This window comes from Bolinopsis microptera, chromosome 9, assembly GCF_026151205.1.
Source record: "Bolinopsis microptera isolate Bmic1 chromosome 9, MBARI_Bmic_1.0, whole genome shotgun sequence".
NCBI classification, from domain to species: domain Eukaryota; kingdom Metazoa; phylum Ctenophora; class Tentaculata; order Lobata; family Bolinopsidae; genus Bolinopsis; species Bolinopsis microptera.
Window position 1 is genome coordinate 9,153,858 of NC_087080.1, and position 24,836 is coordinate 9,178,693.

The 24,836-nt window shown below is 39.6% G+C and overlaps 3 protein-coding genes across 3 annotated transcripts in view; all 3 read left to right on the forward strand.

The window, feature by feature from the left end:
* The first annotated feature begins 3,360 nt into the window (after positions 1-3,360).
* The window catches only part of LOC134820871 (uncharacterized), a 1,079,557-nt gene continuing 1,058,081 nt past the window's right edge, over positions 3,361-24,836 (forward strand). Inside the window, exon 1 of the mRNA XM_063831518.1 lies at positions 3,361-6,976. Coding sequence (XP_063687588.1) covers positions 3,530-5,323 — 1,794 coding nt within the window. The 5' untranslated portion in view covers positions 3,361-3,529 and the 3' untranslated portion in view covers positions 5,324-6,976. The remainder of the gene's footprint in view (positions 6,977-24,836) is intronic.
* LOC134820876 (vacuolar protein-sorting-associated protein 36-like) lies at positions 8,274-9,688 on the forward strand. Its single transcript, XM_063831522.1, has one exon. The coding sequence runs from the start codon at positions 8,323-8,325 to the stop codon at positions 9,439-9,441; it is 1,119 nt and encodes a 372-aa protein (XP_063687592.1). The 5' UTR covers positions 8,274-8,322; the 3' UTR covers positions 9,442-9,688.
* LOC134820867 (transcription activator BRG1-like) lies at positions 11,670-23,012 on the forward strand. Its single transcript, XM_063831514.1, is given in 22 exon segments — positions 11,670-11,735; positions 11,850-12,010; positions 12,196-12,492; positions 14,111-14,219; positions 15,163-15,310; positions 15,685-15,839; positions 16,458-16,624; positions 16,819-16,895; positions 17,065-17,174; positions 17,319-17,479; positions 17,940-18,100; positions 18,265-18,291; positions 18,469-18,573; positions 18,699-18,826; positions 19,108-19,241; positions 19,426-19,561; positions 19,672-19,807; positions 19,936-20,120; positions 20,304-20,431; positions 20,631-20,946; positions 20,949-21,553; positions 21,556-23,012. Coding segments are annotated over 22 exon segments (4,374 nt in total). The 5' UTR covers positions 11,670-11,698; the 3' UTR covers positions 22,447-23,012.

Sequence of the window (24,836 nt, forward strand, 5' to 3'; positions counted from 1 at the left end):
TTGTTCTGGAAAGTTGTTCCGTATTGTTTATTTGACCAAAAATTGGGTCGAGTGGACCGCTGCCAGTGTCTCCCTTTCCCAAACAAAAGGAAATGATGTTAATTTAAATGACCGTCCGCAAATGCAAAATGATACCGAGAATAAAATCGGTCGCTCACTTTTCTCATTCATTTACAGCTTAGGAATTGTAATACCTTATCGGACTTTATTTGGACGGACATTAAATGAACGGACATAATTATGAACGGACATTAATATGATTATGAACGCTAGAAGGCATTCAAAACCACCAAAAATCCGAATTTTTTCATCTTTTTTCGACGTTAATGAAGGAGACATTGAGACAACTGCAACCTCGCGAAGAATCATCTTTACTAATCGTCCTTACCTATTACTGCAGGCCACCTAGCTTCACCACAGCCACTTTATTTGGGGTAAACACGGACTTTCATTATGATAATTTACTGTTATTCAATTTAATACACTTATTGTTACTATCTTAATTTACCTGTTTTAATTCGTTATCTTCCAGATATAAATTCATATAAAATTCTGAAGTCCATAATTCCAATAGAAATTACTGTCCTAACATTATCTGTACAATGAGAGTTTGGGCTTGAACTCGTAACACTATAGTTGAGCACAATTTGGGATAACCTAGATTTTGAATTATATACACCTCTTGCTGTCCAGTCGCTAGACAAGGTCGCCTAATTGAGCCCTTGTCATAAGTTGTATGACCCGCCGCGCACGAAGTGCGCGGCTTCCCCTGTATCGTCAGGACGATAGTAGTAGTGAAACGACCGTGGGGGTCGCAACGTGATACAATTGAGCCCTAAGTGACATAAAGTGGCCCGATACGATGGCCCCACTTCTTGTCAAATTATTTTTGAATTGCAATCCAATCATGAGGTAAAAAGTATAAGTTGTATTATAATAGGGGGTGCTCCATAAAAATAAACTTGCTCGGATTTTAAAAATTTTTGTACCATTGTTTTCTAGAGACTGTGAGAATTTTCACAATACCAAATTTGTCATACCTTTTTGGAAAGATCAGTGAGTTTCGCCTAGGTGCCATATTTGATGGTGCGCGGCTTTTGGAGCAAAATTAGCTGTAATAGTCGCGTAATTTGACCAAATTTGACCAAATTCGTTGATTTTTGTCGTATTATTTGGATTTATTTTCAGTTCCTTGAATGAGATCATTCTGAAAATTGGCGACGACCTTCCAATAGGGCTTTCACAACTGTCCGAAAAATTTGGTGGATATCGGAGTTGATATAGTGATCAAAATGGGGCAAAATACGCTGCTTTTAGCTGTAACATAATGTCTGATGGTTGGATATGCTTTTAACTTTTCGGACACATTCTTTGTAAGTCTATGAGTTAGCTTACCAATTTTTGTTGCAATTGGAGGTCGGGAAAGATACTTAATATCTATTTGTTTGAAGAAAATTGTGCTGGCAGAAATTAGCGCTAAAAAACCATCCTACAGTCGGCACGCGCGGCTCACTGTCGATGGCGCACTACCTAATTATAACGGCAAATACAGCTAATTTTGAATTTTAGTTAGTTTAAGTCGTAAGTTTGGAGAAATAACACTGAACACGGCTACTTTTGATTCTTCAAAGTCTTAGACTTAAGTTTCAACAAAAATACCCTACTCCGCGTCAGCTACACCCAAAAAACTTTAGCTTTACTTGTGAAACAAGCGCGACACGCAGTACGCGTAGACACATGGCTATGTGAAGGCAAGGGCCTAACTTCGGAAGTAAAATGTAAAAGAAATAGAAAACTCTGGTTTTCAACAAAATGTTCGTCTCGTAAAACTAAAGTTAGTTCCCCAGGAGCACAATTTGGGACAACGTAGATTTTGAATTATCCTGAAAAGTATGATTTTGGGCCAAATAAAAGATCGCAGCTTTTTAACTTAGCAAATTAATGTGGTTGAAAAATAACCACCTCTAGTAATTAACACTACCAGCCAACTTTTGCTGGGGACGAGTCCAGAGTCCAACTCGACGCGCGTCTTGGTAGGTTATAAACCTACACGAGCGTGCTAAATCGCTCTACAATCGATCTTCGAGGTTGCTCTAAAAGGGCCCCCGATTGTAGCGCTATGCATTATTGTGCCGCGCCGCGCACTCAATGAGGCTTCTCACAGCTAGAGATCGGAGAGATGCGCTACTGTGCCGCGCCGAGCTGCGATGAATTGCTATCGTCAATTAAGGCCCCGACAGTTGAATCCAACTAGCTTCAATCGATGTATTCCGAATCACCCCCATGACATATAAGATTGTATCACGTGGTGACCCCCACGGTCGCTTCACTGTAGAGTTTCGACGATACAGGGGGAGCCGCGCACTCGTGCGCGGCGGGTCATACATGATACAACGTATGACAAATATAAGGTTAATAAAATTAAAATGCTACCTCACGAGATATTGGCAAAAAGCTATCATGTCTCGATCACGTGATATGACCGTATAAGGAAGTTAGTCTAATTTTTCGTTATGGTTAGGGTTTCAGTGTATACTTTTGTTAAAAATTGGGTTAGGGTAAGGGTTGGGATTAAATTATAAAAGGGCTAGGATTTCGAAAAGTCGTTCAGGACCAGCTAGAGAACAGGTTGAAAAAGTTACTGGTTACGCGACAGTCGAGTGTAGTGTCAAGTGTGTAGAGTGATTAATCAATAATCATCATCTTGACCATTGTTAATGATCCGGCCCGAGAAGGAAGCGGCGCGCGCTACTTCGAAGAAATTTAGACGAGTTACATCCGTCAATCATCATCCAAACCTACAAGGACAAAAGAATCTCCCCTTTGCCCTTACTACATGCATAACGTTGTATACTTAATTTCTTCGGCCACCGCGCGCGAAAAGATGTATATAATAACTAACAGAATGTTACTCGTCTAAATTTTTTCGAAGTAGCGCGCGCTGGGTTAGTCCATCAAGAATGGACAAGTATACATGATACAACTGTATCACGTCGTGACCTCCATCGTCGTTTCACTATAGTGCAGAGTTTCTACGATACAGGGGGAGCCGCGCACTCGTGTGCGGCGGGTCATACAACGTATGACAAAATACAACGTGTCTTGTGTGAATTAAAAATGTTGACCCTTCAATTGTAGGTTAACAACCTACCAGGAAGCGCGCCGAGTTGGACTCGCTATATGGAACAGATATTTTACGAGTATCACCCGTTAACCCTTCAAATATTATGATATTGGTTCTAGGCCCTCTCCTATTCATTTTGTATATAAATACTAAAAAATTTTTAATATTTTTATTTAATATATACTGTTTGACATTTTTCACCAAACTAATATTTCATCATATACTTCATCATATTATTTGCTTGAGCTGTAAAATCCTCTGGTGTTGAGACTACTCCATCAGATCCCAAATTTGGGTCCACTACTGTTAAGGAGACTCGTATCCAGTAGGGGCTGACAGCGGTAAGCTTCAGTGTCTGCTGGTAACCGACTCGGCAACAGTAGTGGTTCCCATTTTTGGGTTGGAATGCCTGACACAAGAAAAATGGACACTAGGTCCAAAGTAGGAAAGCAAACTGGAAAGAAAGCTGATATCTGTGGATTTTGTTCAAAGGAGGTAATATGTGATTGTATTCAATGTGAAGGAAAATGTGGACGATGGTTCCATGCGGCATGTAGTGGACTGTCGGAGTTGCAGTTTAAAGACCTAGCAGAAAATGAGGATTCTGAGTGGTCATGTCAAAGATGTGGCAAGGAGGAGAAGAGCAACGAAGACGAAGACGAAAACCCCATAACTGAAGCTATCCGAAAGTTGAGGAGACAGGTCGAAGAAAGTGTACAACCATCTACTCCAATATCAAAGGACCCTCATATTGTGGAAGAAGAGGGAAAGGAGTGCTGTTTCCCAGGTTATGAAAATGTAAGGGATCCATCTCAATTGAAATTAGGGTCATGGAATAGTTGGGAAGTTCTAACACAATGTGAGGGAATATATGGTGTTGTAGTCAAATGGAGAAGAAACATATTTCTGCTTCCCTCAGGGGCTGCAGGAAAAGCATTCATCGAGGAAATGACTAAAGTGGCCAACAATTTTTCAGCAGGCAGTACTATGGAATCAGTGACCATGACCCTTTTGATGATAATGCCATCACTACTGTTGCAGAAACCCTCAAAGAGATCCAAAGCAAAGGAACACACTGAAGTGTTGAAGAGAAGGCTTGTTTTGTGGCAGGCAGGTAAGTTAGAAGAGTTGCTGCGAGAAGGACAGGAGATTCAGAGAAGAATGGGAAAGGGGAAACATGAACATGGCCATGTTGAGAGAGTCTTCACTCGACTTATGATGAAAGGTAAAGTCAGTGCAGCAATGAGGTGGATTGGCGAAAATGCCACCGGGATTCTTGAACCCACTCCAGATGTGATAAAAGTACTGAAAGAGAAGCATCCCAAGGCATCACCTACATTAAAGGGAAGCTGTCTGAGTGGACCAGTGAGGAGAGTAGAGCCGGTTATCTTTGACAGTATTGACGGGGAATCGATAAGACAAGCAGCAAAGAGAGTACAGGGTGCTGCAGGGCCTTCAGGAATGGATGCGGATGCGTGGAAGAGACTACTGTGTTCTAAACAGTTTGGTAAGAAGTGTGAGGATCTATGCAATGCTATAGCAGGGATAGCAAGGAAACTATGTGTCAGGAATCTGGATCCAACGATGTTGACCTCATTGACAGCATGTCGACTTGTTCCCCTGGATAAAAAGCCTGGCGTCAGGCCTGTTGGCATTGGTGAAGTCTTACGAAGGATAATAGGGAAGACAGTGATGACCCTCCTACAGAAGGATCTGGTTGGTGCCACTGCTCCTATTCAAGTGTGTGCTGGTCTTCAGGGAGGAGTGGAAGCAGCTGTTCATGCTGCGAGGGACTGCTTTGAAGATCCTGAAACTGAAGCCATCATCTTAGTGGATGCAGAGAATGCATTCAACTTGCTGAACCGAGAGGCAGCTCTTAACAACATGTATATTGTATGTCCAGAAGTTGCTACCTACATTATGAACACCTACAGAATGCCTGCTAGACTGTTTATTGCAGGAGAAGATGAACATCTTTTTAGTGAAGAAGGGACAACACAAGGTGATCCACCTGCTATGGGATTTTATGCATGTGGTACAATACCATTGATTGATGCAGGAAACATTGAGAGAAAAGTGACTCAGATCTGGTATGCTGATGACTCTGCTGCTGGGGGAAAACTGGAAGAAATGAGGAAATGGTGGGATAACCTCTGCATTAAAGGACCACTTTTTGGTTACAACCCTAAATCTTCCTAGACATGGGTGATAGTCAAGCCTGAGCACGAAGAGAAGGCAAGAAACTTGTTCCCAGATGTCAATGTGACAAGTATTGGTCGACGATATCTGGGCAGCTTTATCGGAACTGATGAAGGAAAAGGGGCTTTCATCGAGGAAAAAGTTCAAGAATGGTGTCGTGATCTTAAACAATTAAGTGATATAGCATCAAGAGAACCTCAAATAGCATACAGTGCATACATGTATGGGCTTAGTAAAAGATGGAACTATGTGTGCAGAACTACCCCAGGAGTTGCAGATAGGCTCACTCCTCTGGAACAAGTAACACGCGATGAGTTTATCCCAGCTATCATCAACAGGCTGTTTAGCTGCACTGATGAACTAAGGAACATAATGGCTCTACCACCAAGATATGGAGGATTGGGTATACCAGTTATGATGGACATGGCAGACCGAGAGTACAAATTCTCATGTAGAGCCACAAAACCCCTTAAAGAAGCTATTCTCAAGCAGGTAGACAACTACACAGAGGACTGGAGAGTAAGCAAAGGAGTGAAAACTGAGATAACAACTGAACGAAATCTCTTCTATCGACAAAAACAAGCGGAAATATGCCAGGAGCTCGAGCCAACACCACTGGCAAAGTTGATGTTCCAACTAGCTGCTGAGAAAGGGGCAAGTGCTTGGTTAACAGCACTACCTTTAAAAGAGTATGGATATCTGATGAACAAACAACAGTTCTCAGACGCAATAGCACTCAGATATAACCTAAACTTAAAGGACAGCCCTAAGACATGTACGTGTGGCCAAAAGTACTCAGCAAACCATGCGCTCATCTGCAAACTCGGTGGATATGTGTCACAGCGGCACAACTCGCTGAGAGACACCTTTGCTGAACTAATGAGAACTGTGAAATGCAAGGATGTGCAGACTGAGCCAGTTCTTCTTCCAGTTGATGGTCTGAAGTTGCCTAAGGGAACAGTACTTGGAGACCAAGCTAGGCTGGACATTTCTGCAAGATCGATAAATGGAATGCTTCAGAGAGGGCATATTTTGATGTAAGGGTATTTCATGCCCCAGCCCCCTCCAATGCAAGCAAATCGATCCCAGCAATGTACCAGTCCCATGAAAATGAGAAAAAGCGATGTTACAACGCAAGGGTTCTTGAAGTGGAGAAAGGAAGTTTCACACCTTTAGTGTTCTCGACTTCTGGTGGAATGGGTAGTGAGGCTGAAAGACTGGTAAAAAAGCTGGCCAGTAAGATGGAGTACCACACTGGCCAGAGGTACTCGGATGCTGTAGGTTACATCAGAAAGCGCCTTCGCTTTGAAATCCTAAGAACAACAGTGATTTCTCTCCGTGGAGACAGAGGTGCGAGAAAAAACATTGTTAATATAAACAGTCTAGATCTTAACTTGGAGCCACAAGGCCAAGGGTAATTTTTGAGTGTTTAGGGAATTTTTTATATTCTCAAAGGTTTGTTTTTATATAGGGTCATTGCTATATTATGTGTATATTGTTTGAATAATTTTATATATATTTTGTATATAAATGATTTGCCTGACCTTGTAAAAAATAAGATCAAGTTATTTGCTGATGATCTTAAATTAATTGGTAATGCAGCTTACCACGGTAGTGTTGCTGAATATATTGAAGAATTAGAAGTTTGGGAAAGTATTTGGCTTTTACAATTTAATCCTGCCAAGTGCAAAGTAGTGCATATTAATTTATAAACAATCCTAATTTAAATTATAAGGTAAATGGTATAGAACTTGAAGTATCTGCACAGGAAAAAGATTTGGGGGTAATTACCTATAGCTCCCTGCTTTGGAACGAACAGATCAAAGCATGTATCGCTAAGGCAAATCGTATGATTTGTTGGATAGTAAGGAATTTAGTTATTAGAGAAAAGGTTGTTATGATTGCTATATATAAAGCTTTAATATGACCTCATTTTGAGTATTGCGTCCAATTGTGGAATCCATCTGCGGCTCATGGAAGTTGGGGGACTGTTTTGGAGCTGGACAGCGTCCAGAGGCGGTTTACCCGTCTAATTGATGAGGTGGGTACTCTTCCTTACAGCCGTAGACTGGAAATCCTCAATTTGACAACGCTGGCAGAGCGGCGAATACGTGGGGACCTTATTGAAGCTTTTAAGGTAATAAATGGTTTGACTGATTATGGTTCAGACTTATTCAGACCAAGCAGATCAGGTCTTAATCTGGTTTCATCCAATAGGTGTAGTAAAAGTGCGACAAAGGTCAAGAATATTCAGAAGTCTTTTCTCCCGGAGCGAGTTATTCCATATTGGAACAAACTCCCTCCGGACGTCAAGAACTCTGTGACAGTTTTAGGTTTTAAAATTAAATTAGAAGGATTTAAAAAAGATATGATTTCTAAAAGCATTACAAATGATTGCTTTTTTTGGAATGTTTCTAATGAAGTTTTAGTAAGAATTGAAGGAGCCAGTTATAAATCAAGAGGCTTGCATATAATGAACATATTATGTCAGTAATAAAGAGAAACATAACAATTATCTTTGGTTCCATCCTTATGTGGCAAAGAAGCGTTTTATAAATCTTTATTCAACTGGGAATTCTTTAAAATAGGATAATGTTTTTGATAAAATTGTTTTTAAATATTGTATTTGATAAATAATTAATGTTGGTGGGCAAATATTTATTATATATTTTTTCACACAGTGCGATGATATTTTGTAGACATGTGTGATGATGTGATGTCATAAATTTTACTTTACTTTACTTTATATTTTTAACAGTTTTTGACTGATTTGAATGTCCTACCCAGCAGATTGAAGCTTCTTTAGAATATTTTAAATTCTAATTTGTATTACATTGTTGTGTACATTTAATTCTAATTGTAGTTATCACAATGATTTTGAGATATGATTCAGTAAAATATGTCATATTATGATTATGAGAATATATTTTCTTATATTATCTCAAACAAAAATTTGATATAAGAATTTAATACAAACAATATCCATAGTTAAAATATTCATGGACCGATGGATTTGGGAGAATAAAGAAAAAAGAGCTGCAGAAGAAAACAGGCAAACAATTACCCACGTTCGATTGTACGATGGAGAGGACAAGACCTCTTTTGACCAAGGATCACTAACTGTTTCAACTCACAGGTTGCTCTGGAGTGATGGAAATAGAAATATTGAACTGCCCCTTAAGTGTATTACTAAAGTAGAAAGCCATGGTGCTAAATTTACCAAAAGTGCTAAAGTGATACTTACTCTATCTAAATCACCTCATTCACAGACCCCTGGTCCCATAACTGACAGTAAGCATGATTACATCAAGCTTTCATTTGTTAAAGGTGGCCACCAAGAGGGTGAAACATCAATTAGAACCTGTTTGAATGAGAAGAGGTGGGAGAAAGGAGTAATCGCAGCTCCAAATAAGAAAAGTTCACTGATGGGGGGAGGGCTTGTTCGTATTGAACAACAAATTGAGTCCTCTCGTCAAAACGCTGATCAATCCCTCAACTCTGCATTCAAAGATATTGATAATTTAATGGTCAAGGGTAAAGAAATGGTGATTCTTGCCGAGCGCATTGCTCAAAAACTTTCTGATGTAAAAACCGAGGGTGATGAGACTGTTGAATTAAAATCAGCTTTACTGTCGATTGGTATTTCTAACCCTGTCACACGAGAATCTCATGGCACTGGAACATCATACCATAAAAGTTTGGGCAGTGAACTGGCCAGGATGTTGGATGGTCCCCTTCGCGAAGCTGGTGGTGTTCTTAGTGTCAGTGAAGTGTATTGTCGCTACAACAGGGCACGTGGCATTGAATTGGTTTCACCTGAAGATGTTGTTAATGCGTGTAAAACGTTAACACCGGAACAACATGGCATGGAATTGAACAAATTTTCTTCCGGGGTTTTAGTAGTTGAAGGTGATAACTTCAAATCTATTATGGACAACTTACTTCAGACAATAAAATCAAATGAATGCTGCACTGCAATGAATTTAAGTAATGTTATGTCTATTCCTTTGCTGTTAGCAAAAGAACGCCTTCAAGCAGCTGAGCAACACGGAATTGTGTGCAGGGATGAAACTGATGATGGAATTTTCTTTTATGAAAATTTGTTCTGCTTGATGTGATTATCAGGAAATATTGATTTATAATTAATCAATAGCTACTAAAGTGGTGCATTTCGATAGCACACTGTGCAAAAGTGCCACAGCACGGGTAAATATAATAAATTAATTCTTTTAAATTGTGCGAATAATTATAAGTACAGTATGACAGTTTTGTAAGTTTTCACCTAGTGTAATTTTAAAATTAAAATGTTGAAGGTGAGTGTATCATGTGGTATGCTATGTAATATGTATTCAGTGCTCTAGATTACTGTTTTGTATCATTCTATTTTAGTCATTTATTTTACAGATAACAACTTTTTACGATTGATTTGGAAATCAATGTCCTGTTTTATAAATACATTGAAAAGTTATCAAATCCAAATTACCAAATTTATTTTGCTTTCGAATTTATCATATCCTTATCATCAATATAACTCCAACTCCATATGATAGGTATGTTAGCTTGGGTTGCGCTAATAGCAACATTGCAGCCTCTCTACTCACTAAGAGCTAGTTGTGCTATGAAGCTGCACAACGACGGGACCGAAATTGGTCAGGTTACATTCATGAGCGATGGGAACACTCAAGAGGTCACAGTTCATCTCCAAGCTGACCCATCAAAGGTTACTCAGAGGTATTATGGACTTCATGTGCATACTAATCCAGTGAAAGGATTTGACTGCACAAGTACAGGTGATCATTACAACCCAAAAGGACATGATCATGGAACTCCTCTTTCTAAGGCAAAACATCGGCACATAGGAGATTTTGGAAATATCCGGGCTGGTGAAAGAGGTGAGATTAACTATCGAGGAACTTACAACATCAATTCAAAAAAACCCATCACTGCTTCTGCACTTTTGGAGCCTGCTGTAATGTGCGAACTTTACAATGATGTTGAGCCTGATGAAAATAATGAAAGAAAAGAAAAGAGGAATAAGAAAGGAAAAAAGGGTCGAAAACGCAAGAAGAAAGGAAAAAATCCTGACACTGTTATTAAAAGCGACTGTTATCAACCTAAGTGGCTCCAAGTGGAAGCTAGTGTGCAGGCCCCCCTCTTCACTCTTCACGGAAGTCACTCTATTGTCGGACGCGCTGTAGTTATTCATGCTCATGAGGATGATCAAGGGAACAGCGGTACTGAAAAGAGTCGGAAAACTGGAAATGCTGGAAAAAGTGTTGCTTGTTGCACACTTGAACCTGTTTAGGACTTTGAAATGAGTTGAGTAAATATTATGTTGTGGACTGTGGTGAATGAATTGGTTTCCCATTATAAAAGTGATTATTGTCATGAAGTTATCCTTTGATGGGAGTATTTCTCATTAAAGATCTCAAAAACTATTCTGCTTAGCTTGAATTTATACGTTTATTGATCCTAATGTAAACTGCACTGGAGTATGTTATTATTTCTATTTCTTTTGATATGAAACCTACACTGCACTGTAAATTAATTGTATGAAAAATGTATGTATGCTTGAACACACAATTATGGTTTCGAAGCTATGAAATGCAAGACATTTAAATTATATTAATGTATTGTTTAAATATTAAATGTCAAATACTTGATAAAATTGCGTTGTTGCTGTGGAAAAGTTTGGTTTAACTTTAATATAATTATGATTGTAAGCAATTTTATACAGCAGAGTTGTTTATCTATCAACTATCTGTGGTGAAGACCTTTGTATATCATAAACTGTTTTGTATGTTTCAGACTATACTAGTGTATCTAACTGTATCCATGACAACAAGCTTACATTTAAACGTGTTATAAGGTTGAATTTTATCACTGAATTTTATCAGAATTACTTTTAAATTTTTTAGTATTCCAACCTCTCACAATATATAAATGATGAGTAACTACTTTTCTTGTAAGTTATTTACTTACTTTAGAACGTTGTCATTTACACTACCCCCTTTATATTGGATTTCTTGCTAGTTTATAAGGGATTGATTTATATGAAATATTTTTATAAATTTTTGTTTTGAAAAACTTTAAATTATTAATATTGCTGATGTGATTGTTATAACTGTAAAAACATGTATTTTATCACTTTACAAAAAAGATTCCACAAGTTATTGGTAGTTTTCTTATTTATAAACATTAAAGAAATAAGCAATAGATTAACTATGATATAATATGAATACGAACAATGGACATTTTCTGACAAATCAAAATAAATACAATTTTGGCTTGACCTTTCTATTTAATCATAATTATAAATTTGTTGTAATAATTAATTACTGATTATTAATTATAGCTAAGAAGTGGTAGCTGTTGATGAGCCCCACCCCCCAGCCAATGACAGGCACCCCTGGTAATTTAAATCAAAGTGTAATTAATAACAAATTTCCATTTCAGTTGTTCATTTTATGATTACATATCTGTCCCCGTAAACATGAGCTACTCTTATCAATTTACATATTTTCAGGTGGAATGTTGTCGCCTAGTGGGTCTATAGCATCACCCCGACAATCACCAGGTCCGGTGACACCCCAGCCGATGACGCCCCAACCTAGCATGACACCGTCCCCCGGGGGAGGAGCACATGGTCCCCACACTGCCCCTCAGTCACCTGCTCACTATCCTCGGGTTAGTGGGTCTATCGTCTAGTCTAGCTTATATCACGAGAATTGTAATATCAGTGAAACATTTATTCAATCTGGCTGCATTTGATTGGAATTTGACATGGTCTGTACCCTATAATTCTATAATTTAAAATTATACACTGAACGATTGATTAAAGTGTTAACTTAACTAATAACTATCACCACCAGCACCCAGTCCCGCACCAGCACCCGGGAGGACCCCACCCAGGAGGACCCCACCCAGGGGGACCCCACCCAGGGGGACCCCACCCAGGGGGACCCCACCCAGGGGGACCTCACCCAGGGGGACCCCACCCGCCCCACGGAGCACCTGGACCACATCATGGACCACCTGGACCTCACGTGAGCCCCCACGGACCACCACCACCACACGGGCCACCACCAACTAGTGGGGGCCCACCCGGCGCTCCCCACCCCCCTGTGTACCCTACTAGAGTACAGTTCGCTCAGCACCAGTTTAACTTGGTGAGTACAACTTGTGTTTTATGAAGTTAAGTATTATTAATATTATGTGATAAACATAAGAAATAGATGTAAGAGCTATCAAAAAACTGATTGATTTGCACCTTCAAAAGCTCTCAGATCAGTCCCAAGTTTTATTAAAATTCCCGTTTGTACATGGGCACAAAAACCACATATTTGGAGTCCAATAACGGATATTAGGTAAATAGTTTGTTTGGAGGCTTCTGTTATCTTGTTTGGTGTAGAGGGAACGCTGTGCAGCATGTTTACAATTCACAGCCTTAAACTGTGTCTCATTGTTTGTTCAACTTGAGTTATATTGAAATGCTGGTCCTATAGAAGTTTATTAGCTGCGTGGAGAACTGTAATTCAATCCAAATCACATACGACAGTCGACACCCTTTTTTGACGAACCAAACTTAGAGCAGTCAAATGAACGGCTGTATGACTCATGTTTAGCGGGGGTCTGGGTCCTGGGACCATCAGGTTCAATCCTTCACTGCAACTATGGTGTTTATTAAACTTGAGATCATGTGGTATGAAGAACAGTTTTCAATTGGCTGAGCAACAAACATAGTAACTTTAGTAACCAGTTCGATAACATGATTCTCTCCTCGTCTACAGATAGCATCCGACGGATTTCCTGAAATGTCCTGATTTTAATAGCGTTGACTGTTGACTGTTGACTGTTGACTGTTGATGTTTCTTGGCTATTTCTTTTTGTCTCGTTGCTGTTATTTGTTATCTGGCTCTATGGGTTGGTTGCCACACCGTTCTCCAGTGACTCAAGATGACCAAAGTGACTCAAGATAACACAAAATCGGATAGCGCAGACACATAAATTTATGTAGTGTGTCTTTATTAATTTAACTTTTTTTAGTATTGTGATAAATTTATTGAGCGATAGCTTAATTCCGTGTAAAAAGGAATTACATAACTTACTTTAGGCACTTTAGGTAGGTGGTTCAGCAGGGATTGCATCTGGACGACAGCGTCTAGTACGTCCTCCAATCACCTCTGGTCCAAATCCTTATGCAGAATTCATTCCAAGAGTGAGTTTTTGGAGATAGCGGTGTATCCTTTGGTTCACGGAGTTTCAGGGAAAAACCGTTCAAGAATTTAGCCAATGATAGTTTGAATGGCTCCAGATCAGTTATGCTGTTCGCTTGTAAAGGTTCCTTAGCTTCGCTGCGTTTGCTCTAACGCGTTTACTCTAACGCGTTTACTCTAACGCAGTTTTCATTATTCATAATGGGTGGCCACGTTGAGATTTCTTGTTCAGAGGTTTCTGCCTTTCTGACTTTCTGCCTTTCATGCCATACCAAGGGTTGTTCTTAGATCCTGAATCTTGATGTCGTTTGGGGCAAGATCGTTGGCTATCTTCCATGTATGGATTAAGATGTTTTATGAATGACTGTTACCGGCCTTTTCCCCAGATTTTAGCAGATAGCTTACTTATAAGGATAAGTATATTATTAACTAACAGCTGTACCTATAACTTCTGTATAAATACCACTATTACAAATGTAAAGTAGACCGAAAGCTAAATGACCGGCTATTCAACCACCGTCTTTAGTGCACCTCTGAAATATTAAAATGTGTAACATTCCGTTCTCCCCAGCTCCGTGCGCAGATCTACGCCTACAAGCTCCTGTCCCGGAACCAGCCCCTAACTGATCACGTGTTGGCAGCGCTCCACGGCAAACGTGTCCTCATGACTCCTGGCTCAGGTTAAACTTACATGTCAACGTTATTGAGAGTAATATGTTCTAAAAGTGTAAAACGAATCAGTAACTTGAAATGACGTTGTTTTGAACTACCTTAGTACAGAATATTTGTACGTCACGAGTTTTGTACGGATATTTTTTATACGGCATTAATTTTATACGATTGCATCAATCTCCCAAAGAACAGAAAAAAATCCGTTTAGTGACTAGAAAATAGAAATATAGAAATTAATCAATCAGTGTAAGACGAGAAAACGGATCCACTAAGCCATTAGTGTCCATTATGTTCTGTGCGTTTCTTAATGATTTTACTGCTTTCCAAATTCCTGCAGCATTCCACCCTTGCAGAATGTTTTGTTTGCCTTCTGGTCCCTGAAAGTAAGCAAACGCTTTCGTGATAGTCTTTGCGTGCAAATTTCGTAGAATAGCTGCTTTAACTTTAATGTCATCTATTCGCGGAGAAATCTGAAGACATCTAGTAATCTCAGCACTGATATATTCTGCACTGTCATCTTGTTCGATTCGTTTCAATGTACGGTTTACCGTCAGATCAAGAGGAGAAAGCAAATGGAACCGACCGGAACGGCTTTTTTGCTGCCGGACCGGACCGGACCGGACCGGATTTCCGGTCGGTTCTTAGTTCTTAGGTACATCACTAGCAACTATATTCAATGATGGCAATAGGTTCTGTACTTTAGATGCAGTATGACCACGGAAATCATCCCATATTAAGAGTGCCTTTTGATTTTCTGGGAGTCCTAGTTTCTTGATAACTTGATCAACATACGGCTTGAGAATGGAAAATTTATACGACACAAAATTTATAACCCATAAATTTTATACGACATAAATTTTATACGAAAAATCGAAATTCGTATAAATATTGTGATGTATAAATATTGTGTACTAAGGTAGTTCCAGTTTCTAACTGACCACCAATTAACAGGTCCTGGGACTGGGCCGCGTATGCCAGGACCCCCAGCACCGTACCCAGCCACGTCTACTGCTGCGAGGAGATCTCCTGGACCCCCCGCTTCTACTGGCCCTCCTTCAGAGAATAGTAATCCGTCTACTACTGACGGCTCTCCTTCCAGGTACTTACCACTTACCACTTGTATTAGCTTCTAAACTTTAGTAAGTTATTGTTGTTAATGCTGTGGAGCTAGTCTTGTAAAGGCTCTTATTATTAAGCGTGTGCTGTAAGTACTTTGGAGTCAGTACAACGCCTTTTCATTGGGTCAATGGATAAGCCTTTCTTTTAAACATCGGACACTTTTAAAGCTTGTTTTTCATAATTTATTTCTTGACAAGTTTGGGACTCAACTGGATTAACCTCAAGTTTACGTGTCTACCACAACAAAGGGGGCAGTATTTATTTAGCCAGTATTTTCTGCTCTGATGCTCCCTGTAACACAGAGCTTTATCTAACTTAATAAAGAGCAGCACAATTACCTCCTCTACTTCTCAGTACCCCGAACCGGACGATGGCGCCGAGCGGAGAGAAGACGGAGACCAGTACGCCACAACCACCCAGCACTCCCGTCTCTTCCTACCGCGCTCCAATACCTATACCGAAACAAACTAGACTCACAGCGCAGAAGCCACCTCTCGGACGTTGCGCGGGTTCGTAGTCATCATCCGGTGTTTATTCTATCCTTAAGTTATATTTTAAATATATCAAAGGTCCGCCTAGCTGGCTAGGCTGTTCCTTAGTTCAGCCCCATGTTCCCTGTCGTCTGAAAGATAAATGATAAATGATAAATAAGATAAATGTTTCTAAAATTCCTCCACGGTCCGCCTGGTTCGATTGTTCCTTAGTTCAGCTCTAATTTCTGAAAGATTAGGTTTCTTTGTAGTTTTAAGACAGAATAGAATACTCCGAGCATTGGATTCTATTGGTTTTAATCTTGTCATACCCGAGGTGACTTTATAACCACCAAATGTCAATAACCATCAAACATTATGATAAAGTCAATAATAAACATTGTAATAATGAGTTGTGGTTTCAGTTTATACAAACATTCCACAAATAGGCATTTAGTGCAAAGAAATATTTATTTATAAATCACTTGGTTAATCTAAAATAAGCGTTTTTAAAATTCCTCCACGGTCCGCCTGTCCCGGCTGTTCCTTAGTTCAGCTCTATTTTGAAATGAAGGGCATTATGATACCCGACATTCTAATAATAGTCTCTAATAATAGTCTCTAGTATATTCTTATTTAACATACTAAAATGTTCAGGTATTGATCCGCAAGACATACTTAAGGAGCGAGAATACAGAATATCACAGCGAATGGCACTGCGACTCAAAGAACTTGAAACGTACGATGATGTTGAAAACGATAATCTCAAACTCAGGGCCAATATCGAGGCAAAGGCTATCCGTCTGATTGAGTTCCAAAAGAAGGTATTTAAATGTATTAAAACTATTTTATGTATTGACAGGGAATTTGAACTGCTATGGATTTATAGACGAGCCGAATACTCGGTTTTAATCATCAACAGATTTCCCAGATTTGGGACTGTGTAAAATTGTGAGACCAAATTTGAGCACAACTTATAATATGGTTCCTTTCTTCCCAGCTTTATTTACCTTGACAGGTCCGGAAAGAAGTTCTGAGCTGTATGCAGCGCGACACTACACTTGAAACAGCTTTCAATTCTAAACTTTATAAGCGGTTTGTTACTTTTAATTTCACTTTCAATCAATGATTGGTTCTGATGTTTAACAGTTTTAGTTATTTCAAAGATCAAGTTAATAATAATATCTATAATGAAATTTAACTTTTTCAGTAAAGTTAATGTTCTGTTAATGCATATTTTACCTTGATATATGATATATTATAGAGCGAAGAAACAATCATTGAGGGAGGCTAGAGTAACTGAGAAATTAGAAAAACAACAAAAACTAGAGCAGGAAAGAAAGAAAAAACAACGACATCAGGAATTCTTAAACGGTTTACTTTAAATCCTGTAGATCTTCTTCGTGTTTTAAGTTTCGTGTGTAAAATTCCGTCAACTAACAAACCAATGTAAAAATGTTTGCTAAATCTTCAATTTGAATACTCGATTACATTATTCTAGTAACGACATTTCTACAGCGGTACTGCAGCATGTGAAGGAATTCCGCGACCATCACCGACAGACACAACATAAGACTCTAAAGATAGCCAAGGCTGTGAGAATATACCACGAGAATGCTGAGCGGGAAGAGAAGAAAGAAAGAGAAAGAATAGAGAAAGAGCGTCTCAAACGATTGATGGTAAATTAAAACCAGAACCTTTGTGTATACTTCCACCGTTGTGTAGGATTTCGAGCTACCTGCAAATTTATTTAGTCTGTATTTGATCGTGCTCTTGTTTATCTTTCGTAAGGTTCAGTTGGAAAATAGCTGATCGATCGATCGAATTGGTTTCTTTAAAGTCAGAACTAGCTTGAAATTTCGCGCAGTTCAGTAGTTATTGCGCGCCTTTTGTTTTATGGGACAATTACGAAATATCATCATTTTGTACTAGCAAATTTTATAGTATTTGATCGAAAGTTGTTCGCGTTATAGCTCTCCTTATTATAATTGACGCGCGCGCGCGCGCACGTACGTCAATATGTGTAACATGTTAGAATTACTGAATTAGTCCCGCCCAAATAAGTTTCTGAGTTAATTTTCGGAAGACGATTTTGTATTAAATTTTTGGAAATGGGCTGTTAATCTTGATTCAATTTAGAGCGAAGATGAAGAGGGTTATAGAAAGCTCATCGACGAAAAGAAAGACAAGCGTTTGCTCCAGCTTCTTGCCCAAACCGACGAATTTATTAAAGACATGACCAATATGGTGCGAAAGCATCAAGAAGATCTGAGAGACGCTAGAATGAAGAAAAAGAAGAAGTGAGTTTTTTCCCTCTGAAACCGTTTGGGGACTCACATTTTACATTTTCAAGTCACGTTAGTCTAAAAGTTGTTACACTTCATACTTCATCTCAGTTCTCATATGTATGTACCTCACGACTTGTTGAACATTAACCACATGTTAACCACGTGTCACCTCACAGGAGAGAACTCATGCCACACAGACTTAGGTAAGTCTTCATTCACGCAAAATCAGTAGCCTTAAGTACATTTTCAAAACAGTTCATATCCACTTCACAGAAAGCTGCAGTTTTCGATAGAATTAAAAAAATTAAGATAGATAATAATATCATCATTGAGTCTCAGACTGACATAGCCAGATAAGCTTATCTGTATCTTCATCCCAGGTTGGAACGCAGAAAGAGAATGATACAGAAACGGAAAGAGATGGAAGACAATGGTGAGCTACCGGAAGGACCCGAACCACAAGTTACAGATGATAAGAAACTCAGGTTTAAATCTAGTACTTTCCTTGGTCTTAACTGTAACCAGGTTTACCCTTAAGTTCAAATTGTCCTCCACAACTTGTTAAATTAACTGATCATGTAATGCGGAGTATAACTAATCCCAATTCCAGCGTGGATATAGAGACAACAGCAGTAGACGATATCGACCTAACAGCTCACACGGGAGTTAGTGATGACGATTATGAGGACGATGAGGACGACGACGTTGTGCAATGCGAGGTGGAGGAGCTTCCTGAGAGTAAGTGCCCATATAAGGGTATCACGTGACATGATTTCCGACAGTATACTAAAGTAATCCCATCACGTGATTTCACAAGTATAGTATCGAATTACGATTATTATGATCTTGTCACATAATCTCAATTCAATAGCGACGTTATAACCTGGCTAAATGAAATGACTAGTTCTACTTTCGTTCAAATTCTTCTTTTAAAGTTTCAAAGTTGTTGTATTACAAACTGTCAGATCATCCTGAAGAAATATTTCAATATTATTTTTCTCAACGCGAACATCTCTCAGTAATCAGCACAGTTGATGATGAGTACAAGAGAACTGAAGGTTTCATGAACTACTACGGTATCGCGCATTTGTACAAGGAGAAGGTTACTGAGCAACCCGCGATTATGCGATACGGAAAACTAAAACCTTACCAGGTTTGTAACCTATTTTATAAACCTTTAAAGTAATTCAAGAAATCAATTTACAGATTTATTCGTCTAGAAATTTTATATTAAAATGGGACATTTCTTCCCATTTTTCCAATTAAATTGTTAATTCTAGTTGTAAACAAATAGCTCCGAATTAAATGCTAATTGCTAAACCTCTGTCCTCTTACAGATAACAGGTCTGGAATGGCTGGTATCTCTTCACAACAACAACTTGAACGGTATCCTGGCTGACGAGATGGGTCTTGGTAAAACTATCCAGACTATTGCTCTTTGTTGTCATCTCCTGGAGAAGAAAAACCTGAGAGGTAGTCTCCCCTCAATAATTAATCAATAACTTCTCTTTAAAAAAATCGATATTCTTCATCAGACATCCTGTTAGAATGAACGGCTCCTTTTAACAGTTCCTATCTTCCAGGTCCCTTCCTAATAGTGGTCCCCCTTTCCACCCTGAGTAACTGGGTGATGGAGTTTGAGAGATGGTCTCCCTCTATAATAACTGTAGCGTACCGGGGCTCACCCCAGGCCAGGAAGTTAGAGGCCCCAATTATCAGGTATTATTTATCATCGGTTTTATTGAAATTTGTGTTTTTTCATTTATACATTCGATCAAATATAATTTTTGTACAAATTCCGGTTGAACATTTTAAATATTCTAAATGTTGAATTTCAATATTTTCAGGAGCGGAAAGTTCAATGTACTGATCACAACTTACGAGTACATTATGAAGGATAAAGCCTTGCTCTCAAAGATCAAATGGAAGATCCTGGTCATTGACGAGGGACACAGAATGAAGAATCATCACTGTAAACTAACTCAGATATTAAATCAGTACTACAATGCACCCTCCAGACTTTTGTTAACAGGTACTTTCACTTTATCTATCACGAATTCGATCCTTCAACAGACACAACATAATTATTGCATTTTTTACTTTAAGTCTTGTCCAAGTTATGATTTATGCCAACTGCCAAGACAATCCAGCGAAACATGTGGAGTGTGGATATGGATGAAGAGAAAAATATTCTGATTTTATACAATTCCCCCAGGAACACCTCTGCAGAACAAACTACCTGAATTGTGGTCGCTCCTCAACTTCCTGTTGCCTCACATCTTCAACAGTGTTACCACTTTCGAACAGTGGTTCAACGCTCCATTCGCTAGCACTGGCGAGAAGGTTAGGAAAATTGTTTAACCGGAATATAAAATTAAAATTACGAAATTGACTTTTCTATGTCGCTATTTTCGTAGCACTCAAAATTTCAATTGAGCTACTTCGGTGATTATTTGAATGCGAGCAAAATTGTAAATAGTAGTAACCTTGGTAATAAATAAAAGTTAACCGATGTTTTTATGTAACCGATCAAATGTGACAGGTGGAATTGAACGAGGAAGAAAGCATCCTTATCATCCGTCGTCTGCACAAAGTCTTACGACCCTTCCTGCTCCGCCGACTCAAACGAGAAGTAGAGAGTCAGCTGCCTGAGAAAACGGAGTTCATAATAAAATGCGACATGTCAGCCCTACAGAAACACATGTACCGACACATGCAAAAACGAGGTGTCCTGCTCACTGATTGTGGTGCTTCAGGAGACAGCAAGTCTAAGACAGGCACCCGACTCCTGGTGAACACTATCATGCAGCTCAGGAAGATTTGTAACCATCCATTCATGTTCCCCACTATGGAGGAATCCATAGCGAGAATTTCGGGTTCCCTAACGGTGTTATCAGCGGTGTCCAGCTCATGAGAGCCTCTGGAAAGTTCGAGTTACTTGATCGTATTCTACCCAAGCTGAAGGCGTCCAGGCATAAGGTCCTCATTTTCTGCCAGATGACAAATCTGATGAACATTCTGGAAGATTTCTTAAAGGACCGTCATTTTTCCTTCCTCCGTCTTGACGGTAGTACTAAATCTGAGAACCGTGAACTGTTGCTGAAACAGTTCTGCTCCGCAAACTCTGAACACGATATTTTCCTCCTGTCAACCCGTGCTGGAGGTCTGGGTCTGAACTTGCAGGTAGCAGATACTGTTGTCATCTACGACAGTGACTGGAATCCTCACCAGGACATGCAGGCTCAAGACAGAGCTCACAGGATCGGCCAGAAGAACGAGGTTAGAGTCCTGAGGTTGATGACAGTTAACAGTGTCGAGGAGAAGATCTTAGCAGCCGCTCGGTTCAAGCTCAACATGGACGAGAAAGTTATCCAGGCTGGTATGTTCAACCAATCTTCCACCTCTCACGAGAGACGGTCCTTCCTGGAAAACATCCTGAGTAACGACAAGGACGATGAACTGGAGGAGATGATCTGCCAGACGATGACCTGTTGAACAGATACCTGATGAGGAGTGATGACGAATACAAGCTCTTCACCACGATGGACCAAGAACGTTACCAGCAGGAGGGTTCCAGTCGGACACACTCTCGTCTCATGCAGGACCACGACCTTCCTGACTGGCTGATCAGGAACGATTGGGAGATAGAGGCGTTACAGCAGGAGGAGGATGATGATAAAGTGTACGGTAAAGGAAGCAGGGCAAGGAAGGAGGTTGATTATAGTGAGTGTCTGACAGACAAGCAGTGGGCTAAAGCTGTGGAGGAAGGAAGGTTAGAGGAAGTTGAGGATCGACACAAGAGGAAGAGGAAGAGAAGAGACGATGGTGCAATGTACTACGACGACGATGATGAGGAAGAAGAGCCGGTGGTGAAGAAGAGGAGCAGGAAGAGTAAGGGAGGAGACGGAGAGAAGAAGAGAGGGAGACCCAGCGCAGCTGCTGAGAAGCTCACTCCCAACCCTCCTCTCCTTACTAAACAGATGAAATGGATGTGGGAACAGGTCGTCAACTACGAAGATCCCGACGAAAGGAAACTCAGTGAAATGTTTATGAAGTTACCCTCCAAACGTGAACTTCCCGATTACTACCAGCTGATAAAGAAACCCGTCGACCTGAAGAAGATCAAGCAGGGTATTGCTCAGCACAGATACCGGAACATGACGGACATTGCAGAGGATTTCTATCTGATGTTTGCAAATGCTCGGGAATACAATGTGGAGGGTTCCCAGATCTTCAACGACAGTGTTAACTTGTTGAGTGTATTCACCAAGATCCAGGACACTTTAACTAAAGGTGCAGACGGTCCTCAGCCTGACGAAGAGCTGCTGGGTGAAGCTCCTCCCCTGCAGATGGAGTAGATCAAGTAGCGCGTGATCATTACAAGCAGCACGTGATCATTCTGTTCTTTAATCTAGAGACTATTCTCGATGTATTTTTTATTTTCATGCTGACACTCATGCGAGATCATGTTAAATCACTAGTAAATTATGATAACATCAACTATACATTCGCAATAACGCGTACGTTCAACTGCCTTAAGAGAGAAAACCGGAAAAGTCAAGCACGAATATGCTTTCAATTCATCCAGCATTTATCCTCATTGAGTATCAACATCTAATTTACTGAGTTATGTCCAAGTAAAGGGAAAGAGAAAGCATTATACTATAGTTGACTTTGTGAGTGTTTTCGCTTCCATAGTGAATGTTTATTATATTGATATGCTAACACTGGATCGGTTTAACGGCACTTTGTTTTAGTGGACATGACAAATCTGATAGTATTTTTCAGTTTTTACGTCAAACATTGAAATAAAAGCTGTCACCCAGTCACCTATACTGTAGGTGCTATAGGAAGTTCTCCCATTATGTGTGAAATAATGGAGTATGTATTATTTTCCTTAAATTCCTTTTAATCTGAACTGTGATGTTTGTCTTTTTCATTGTTACTGGGCGGCCCTCAGCGGCAGAAACTAAAAGCGCGACCACTTCGCAACGAACACCTTGCTACACGTCGTATACCTCTCGTGCACGCCGGCGGATGATGATTAATCTCTCTACACTCAACTGTCACGTGACTTTTTCAACCCGTTCTCTAGCTGGCCCTGAACGACTATTCGAAACCCTAACCCTCTTATTTGATCCCAACCCTAACCCTAACCCAATCCCTAACAAAAGCATATGCTGAAACCCTAACCCTAACGAGAAATTCGACCAACTTCCTTATACGGTCATATCACGTGATCAAGACAGTTTTTCGCCAATATCTCGGCAGGGGAGCATTTTAACCCTATGTCATGGGGGGTGATTCTGAATCAGCGTCCGAAAATACATCGATTCAAGCTGGTTTCAACTGCTGGGGGCCCTTTTAGAACAATCTCGAAGATCGACTGTAGAGTGATTTAGCACGCTCGCACGCCGGCCGGCCGGCGAGAGAGGCTACACAAGATAGGTCGTCATAATAGTGCGGCGTCAGTTATGATTGACGCCGCGCTAGTCACGTGACTTATTGCGCAACAAAATTGTGAAGTTATCTTGACGCTAAACGTTTCGCGCCGGCGGTAAATGTAAAGTTTTTAGTCCTCATCCAATAGATGCAGATGAACGAATATGTTCTTGTACCGTGAAATATGTGCAGGCCCGATATGGTGAAGTATGAAAAGTGTACAATTCACTTCCCACATTCTTACATTTAATGTAAGAATGTGGGAAGTGAATTGTGAATGTTTTAAATCAATCTGATGCTTGCAAAGTTGCTGTAGTTCGTTTATGATTGAAATACGTTTGACTGATTGCCGATGATGCCAAGGTTAACCAAAGCTTGCTTGTTGTGTGAAGAGTTCTCCTCGAAGTAACTACATTATTTTTGTTGACAAGATAGTTTCATTTAAATTAAAAATGTGATAAAAGTGTGAATTATATAAACAAGTTTCGCTGTACTGCTCTAAACATAGTTAAACTTAAAGACTAAAGAGGGGATTAAAATATTAATACTGGGAAGTGGAGAATAGAAATCATCTTGAAAACGAACTCATCTACATGTAACTTAATTATGTCATTAATTGAAGCACTTTTGGCAGTAATACTAATACTGCCGCAGTATCCAAATAACCCGACCCCTGTTCGTGAACAGGGGTCGGGCTATCTGGATGCTGCCGCACTTAAAATGAAGCAGCTTTCTTTTTATACAAGTTTTGTTAACATGGTTCTGACAATCCAAGAATATAAATGAAGGTATTGGTACAACTGTTTGATAGAAAGTACAAAGACTCGTTCTACTTCTCATAGCGACTTAAACCTAATTTTCTACAACGTTGATAATATCCCTATCCCAATTACAGCAGATAATCCAATCTTTTGCGAAAAGTGTTGTCGAGCTGTTAACAAGGCTAATGAAACGGTACAATTTTGTTCATTTTTTCATTATTTCTTTGCCTTGGCCTTTGTAATTGTATGAGTTAAACTACTACTAGAGACAGAGTGTAGAGATGCATTAGGAAACCTTTCTAAATTTAAAGTGATCTCTAGATTTATAATGACGGTTGGTTGAAGTTGCCGCTCCAAATTAATCTATTACCGAGTTGACGCTTTTTAACGCTGGCTGATACAGTATATAATAGTAATACTAATAGTAAAACCACGATTTACCACAAAACCCGATTTACCGCGATAAATCGGGGTATTACTGTACTAATCTTTGACTTTACTAATCTTTAGTATAATCTTTATTTGATTTAATTCTGTAGGGGTTA

Excerpts from the sequence above, each read along its gene's own strand:
- LOC134820876 (XM_063831522.1), top strand. The coding sequence starts at position 8,323 with ATGGACCGATGGATTTGGGAGAATAAAGAAAAAAGAGCTGCAGAAGAA.